The sequence below is a fragment of the Gavialis gangeticus genome, unplaced genomic scaffold (genome assembly GCF_001723915.1).
Source record: "Gavialis gangeticus isolate Ggan-Ray unplaced genomic scaffold, GavGan_comp1, whole genome shotgun sequence".
In the NCBI taxonomy this organism is placed as follows: Eukaryota; Metazoa; Chordata; order Crocodylia; family Gavialidae; genus Gavialis; species Gavialis gangeticus.
The window spans coordinates 5997209-6003208 of record NW_017728994.1 but is presented as its reverse complement, the minus strand read 5'-3'; the positions used below and the strand labels follow the sequence as shown (position 1 = coordinate 6003208).

The following is a 6000-nucleotide window of genomic DNA, read 5'->3' as shown; positions in this document are numbered from 1 at the left end:
TTTTTTTGCAACTAGGAGGGGGACTGGAGTAAAATAATTTTCAAGATGAGAGGTAGCTACGCAATATCTGAGGGGTAGGGGGTGATGGGCAACTGCACAATTGATACATTTGTAGAATATGCACTAACCGGTAGCAATATTCTATAGCAAAATTGGGCAAAAGATACTCAAGCAATTCCTATGGCCATAGTGGCAGGTGTCAGTCAATAAGACCAGTGCAAGAGACTGTTGCCAACTACATAAAAAAATTTCAAAATTAAAACTTTTTTGGACGAACCTAAGTTTAAGGATTACATAGCAATGTCTGATCTCTGCAGTTTCTAAGGAAGAATGCACTCAGCAGTCCTGCTGTATACAAATACTGGATTTTTTAGCTATGCTAGTATGGTGCCTACATCCCTCCCTGCTGACAAAAATACTAACCCACACTTTTCCATATACAATGATAAAGAAATCATGATCAAGAGAAAGTGATCTCGCCATTGACTTACTTCATAGCAAAAGCTTAAAATCCCGCCCATGTGGGCAAGGTGTGAAAAGAGATAGTTAAGGAAAGTAAATATCAGAGCCTCTCCTTTCTTGCTATCCCTTCAGGCAGGAAGCATGAGAGGTCAAGTTCTCCAGTTTGGTTTCTTACAGATACATACTTGCCACATCGCAACATGCAATGCATGCACTCAGTATACCTTAGGAATCGAGTCACTGTCAGGGGAGATCTGAGAAGAGCGCAAGGCAAGGTTATTCATGAAACAGGTTAGTGGGGATCAAACAGGCTTAGATCACAGCAGAAAATGAGCATTTCCCTGTGTCATACCCAGACAAGCAGATTTACCTGGAAGGCCTTTGGTTTTGATTTCCTAGTAGCACCACCTTTGCTGTGTCTTCATTAAATGCTTAACACTGGGCTTTTACTGGCAAGATTGTGGGTGTGGTATCATTGTCCACATACACATTATATCTCACTATTTGGCTGGGTTTTTTTGTTTTGTTTTGTTTTGTTTTGTTTTTTTTTACAAGACAGTCCTTTGGAGCTAAGCCACTGCATCATCACCAGTGTACTTCCACAGAACAAACAATTGTGTTTCATAATATATTGTGACTAATATAGTTGCCTACCACTCTAAGTGCCTCTCTAAAGAGTTACATCTTATAAGGTCCTGAGTACGAAACTCTACTCTGATCTAAACTTGCTCTTTTTAGACAAAACAAAAGAGTCTTGAAGATGTTACTGTAATTGAGAAAGCCTGAAGGACCAGGCTGAGGAAGCAGCAGAACCAGTGTGAAATTATCAGTTAGCGTGTAAGTTGACTTAGTGGCTTTGAACCTAAACTTGATTTATGAACTTAACTCATCAGTTGGATCTTTTTAAATTGAACTGAACAAGACACTAAAGCTGCAAAGAGCTGGAAGAAACAACGCTGCAATGGGGATGAAATACTGATCTTCCAATAAATGGCCTTTATTATCAGTGATCTCTAGAATTTCATTTGTGAACCTTTGAAAAATAACATTTTTCTCTAAATTTTTTGAACCCCATAAATATATTCAAGAAATTAAATCCCTGGTAAATGTTGAGAGCATTAAGCTTGTGTTTTCTGCATGGTTCCAGGTAAGAGGAGGACATCTATTTTCCTAGTTGGTAGCATTATTGCCTGCTTTGAATCTGGCATTGATAATTACACAGTTCATATGTCCACTTAAGAAGATAAAGGTGAACAACTGCATCTTAAGTTACTTTTGTACTGAATTGCAAATCTGGCCAGCCTGTGTTTTCTGACTACTGCAGGCACAATATTTTAATTTAGTTCTAAAGCACTCAGATGAAAGCTGTGCATTATCTTTCATTATTAGTGACATACACCAGTACTACTAAAACAAATATACCAGTGTTTGGATTGTTAAGTATTAAGCATATAAAATAGCTATTCAGATTAAAATACTACCTTCTGTGTTGATCATCCAGAAATTTATTATTTTGACTTTAAACTAGACATGAAATATTTTTGCCTAGAAACGCGTGCCAATAAAAACAAGCTACATGAAACACACTACTGATGTTTTAAAGCCTACATAAATATTAACAGAATTTCATTTATTTTGAAGAAGATTCATATTTGAAATGACACCTGAATAATCCAGAATATCTGTCCTGAGTTTAGTGCAATTGCTCTGGATTTATATAGGTATTAATGAGAACAGAATCTGGTATTTTGCATTCACATAAATAAAAATTATTAAACAGATATTTGTATTATGCATAGATGCCAAGCTTTTTAATTGGATTTTCATGATGAGTACATAAAAAAAGTTACTGAATATTTAAACAAGCTGCTGCCCATATTTACTTAAATACTTTTCCTAAGGGTTTTTTAACTAGATTTTTTAAAACATACTTCCACGGTGTAACCTTATGTAAGGTTGCATAAGGATCTGCAACATGGAAGACAGGAAGGAAGTTTTACTGAATGTTGTAGGCTACTACAAACAGAGGGTGGGAACTACCAAAAAATAGAAAGAAAGAAAGAAAGAAAGAAACAGAATTTTATTTTAATACAATGATCTAGTATTTAGCCTACAACTAATGCTATCAGCTAAGGGCTTGATCCAAAGCTTGCAGAAGTGAACAGATGTTGGACAGGGACCTTACAAATTTAAAGAATAGTTCTAATGGCAGACACCTGTGATTTAGTACTAAAGCTCCTTGCTTCAATTCATGTTGATGATGCACACTGCAAATTCTTACAGTACTACCACCACAAATTTGTAATTAGTTACATCTTTTTAAATTGATCCGATGATCATGAGAACATTAACTGTACATAATAGAAATGGTAGAGTCCTCAAAAACAGCAGTGTTTTTGGATTTGTGTGATTGACTTGCTTGAGATTTTAAAACAAAAGTATCATTGTGATGTTTCCAAGATATCTGAGGAAAAAGAGCACCCCATTCTAAACACTAGCAATGGCTACAATACCATTATATTGAACACATATGAACAGTATATTGTCAGAAAATGCAGCTTATCAAAGAGTGTGTAATTGCTTTTATGCCTCCCCCTAGAAAATTCATACAGGATGTCATGTTTGGTTTGCTTCTTGTCCTTTATTTTTTGTATTCTATTCTTTTTCTTTTAAAACTACATCAGGCCTTCAAATTCAGACCCTTTTGAGGACAGGTAGGAATAACGGTCAACAGGAAAGGCCAATTGACAACACTCTCTCTCTCTGATATTTTAAGGTGTTTTTGCCTCTCAGACTAAAGTTCTTTTGTAAAACAGTCACATCATTATTTTAGTTTTAAAAAATCCTTTTATTTCAGATACAGCATGCTGCTATATACAGAAAAAGTATGGGAACAAAAGCAAAAGCAATACAGAATGGGCAACAGTTTGCCTAAACCTTACAACATGCTTGTAAAAGCCTCAGTACATGACTGTATCTTATATATTATTCATACTCCTAAGTCACCTAAGAAAATGTCCCCTTTCCTTCACAGGTCCTGAGATACCACTTTCCCACCTGTCTCTCAAAACAAATTCTAGGTTCAAATGGAAAGCATTAAGCAGTGTTTTCAGAGATGAGTTTAATAATACAGCACATTCGAGAAAAATAAATTTATCACATGTAGTATCTTATCTGAAAAAAAACCAATATTTAACCAGGCAAACTAAAAATATAATTTATTTAGCAAACTTTTAAGCTAGGCTCAATAAGTTTCCTTTGTAACCCTCTACCTTCAACTTAATCTTCTTTACAGTAACAATACCCTATGGAAAAATATAATTTCTCCACTTTCTAAACAAAGTCTGACAATGACCTCTATTCCATTTCTTTTTTTATTTATGGCAAGAAAGTAAAACAGCTATGCCTTTCCTTCATCAGTGTTTTAAGGTTATATTTCACTTAGCAAATGGCAAAAGAAATACACCGTACAATGAAGAAGATTAAGAGGGCTGGCTTGCTTTTATTTTTATTTTTTTGACAGTGGAGAGATACTAGGCTAACAACAGAAAACAATCAAAGACAGGCACGCAGAGAAAACCCTCTGTTAGGTCTTTACTTTATATATGATACTCCTAGACTCTAACTCAGTACAGCAGTTAATTCCTTAGTGTAATTACGTCTTGCACATGTGTTTGTTACATGCGGGCTTTTAACTTTTAACATTAAGGATTTGCGCCGACAGGCCGTGATGCCAGTTGCGCAATTTGGCAAAGCGTGGGCTGTTACGTTCCGTTTCAAACCTTTCCCTGTGGCATGGAGAAAGAGAGAGAGAGAGAGAGAAAGAGAGAGAAAGGAGGAAGAAAGAAAGGGGTTAGGGAATGTGGCCATCACACCCCTGCCTTAAAACTAGGGCAATGGCAATTTATTTGGATTTATGTTACTGCCCAAATCAGTGAACAGTAGTCTGGGCACGTTCAGCATAGGCATGGAAAGCTTTTGTTTTTTGTGCTTTTGAGGTGTAATTTAAACACAAATTTGTATTCCCGCATTTGGAGTTCATTTGACAGGGCTGCTTTTGCTAGAAACTTTGAGCATAATCTCACTGCTTTCCTGCCATTAGCTTTGCAGCTATTTTTCAATCTGAGCAGGAAGAGAAATTCAGTTCTGTACAAGAGCAAAATCACTGCAAATATTTTCAATCCTGTAATATCTAGGTCAGTCTACCTTGACTCATAAGGACAATCAACCTCAAATTTGAGCAACTCTTCTTTATCCCCATTCCACTGTCACCAGAGATTGAGTAATGAGGGCCTGAAAATCCTACAAATGTTGACCTTTAAAGAAATTTCTAGTCTAATGAGATTAAAAAACATAGTATTTTCCGGGGTACAATTCTAGGTTGTGTTTATCCCCTCCTTCCAATTTGTAAGTGCTCCCGACACACTTTACTTTCAACATGAGATGATGGTATTCAACCCCTCACAGTCCGGGTTGCTTCAGGACTGGATATTTTCTGGATATTACCCTGTAGTTAAGATCCAGGATTTTATTTTAGATTTTAAAGGAAATAGGGAGATAAGGAGAAGGGAGGAAAGATGAAGGAAGAGAGACGTATGAAATGTTCACATTATCTGTGCACATATTTGATTTACTGCAAACAAGTTAATTTCTCCTGCAGTGCTGAAACACAACATAACTGTGTTAGTGCAAGAGAACCAAGAAGTGAAAATGGCTGGACAAACAGAAGATAGCAGACCATGATAATTCCACTCTCCAGACAGAACAAAGCGCAAACAAACAGCATGAATGGCAACAAACACAAGATTTCAAATTCTTCAGTTTCTAATTGCTTAAGGTGATACAAATAACATAGCTAAGGGATGATTTTGATATCTGACTTCTTTTTTCCCTTGCATGTTTATCAAAAATTAAAAGATTCAGAATATCGCTAGGTGGGATGTTGCAATTGCAAGCTGGGTAGCCCCAGCTGTATTTAAGGATAGCCATGAAGTTTAGGAAATCTCTGTGCTTTGAGGACCTACCCCTCCATCTACACACAGAGAAGGGTATTAAGTCAAGACACTTCTGTTTGACTGGAAGTAGACAAACTACTAATCAAGTTTTTCAAGAAAAAATACATAAAAATCCCAATGCAAGGGAAAGTTTCCATAGCAAGTAGTAACCTTAGATAAAAAAATTCCTTACAGGACCTACAGGTACCTTGGCAGTTGGAGTAATTTAAGCAAGAAAGAGCGCTACCTAACACACACATTAAGTGAAGTCCCGCCCCCCCCCGGAAAATTCCTGCACACTATGGGCTTTTTAGAGTATATGTTAGTGAGTCTGAAGATAGGAATGAAACCCCAGAAGCAAATATTACCATTTACCAGAATCCCCAGCAAGGAAAATTACTTGTTTTTTTTCCTTCTGTGAAGGTGTTTAAAAGAATTCCACAGATTTATTAGAGCTCAAGCTTGATTATTGTCCATATTAAACAGAGTTGAAATACAGAGAAGAGAGGGGAAAGCACGAGGAATAAGGGAGAAATTAATGAAA

General features: G+C 36.4%; 1 protein-coding gene across 15 annotated transcripts in view; it reads right to left on the bottom strand.

Moving 5' to 3' along the window:
• Positions 1-6000, bottom strand: part of LDB3 (LIM domain binding 3) — a 233176-nt gene that overhangs the window by 67934 nt on the left and 159242 nt on the right. The window contains exon 11 of one of the 15 annotated variants that reach the window (XM_019502245.1): positions 3290-4250. The exons of the other annotated variants lie outside the window; for them this stretch is intronic. Within the exon in view, the coding sequence (XP_019357790.1) occupies positions 4154-4250 (97 nt within the window). The 3' untranslated portion in view covers positions 3290-4153. Of the gene's footprint in view, positions 1-3289; positions 4251-6000 lie in introns of those variants that run through there. 15 annotated transcript variants of the gene reach the window in all.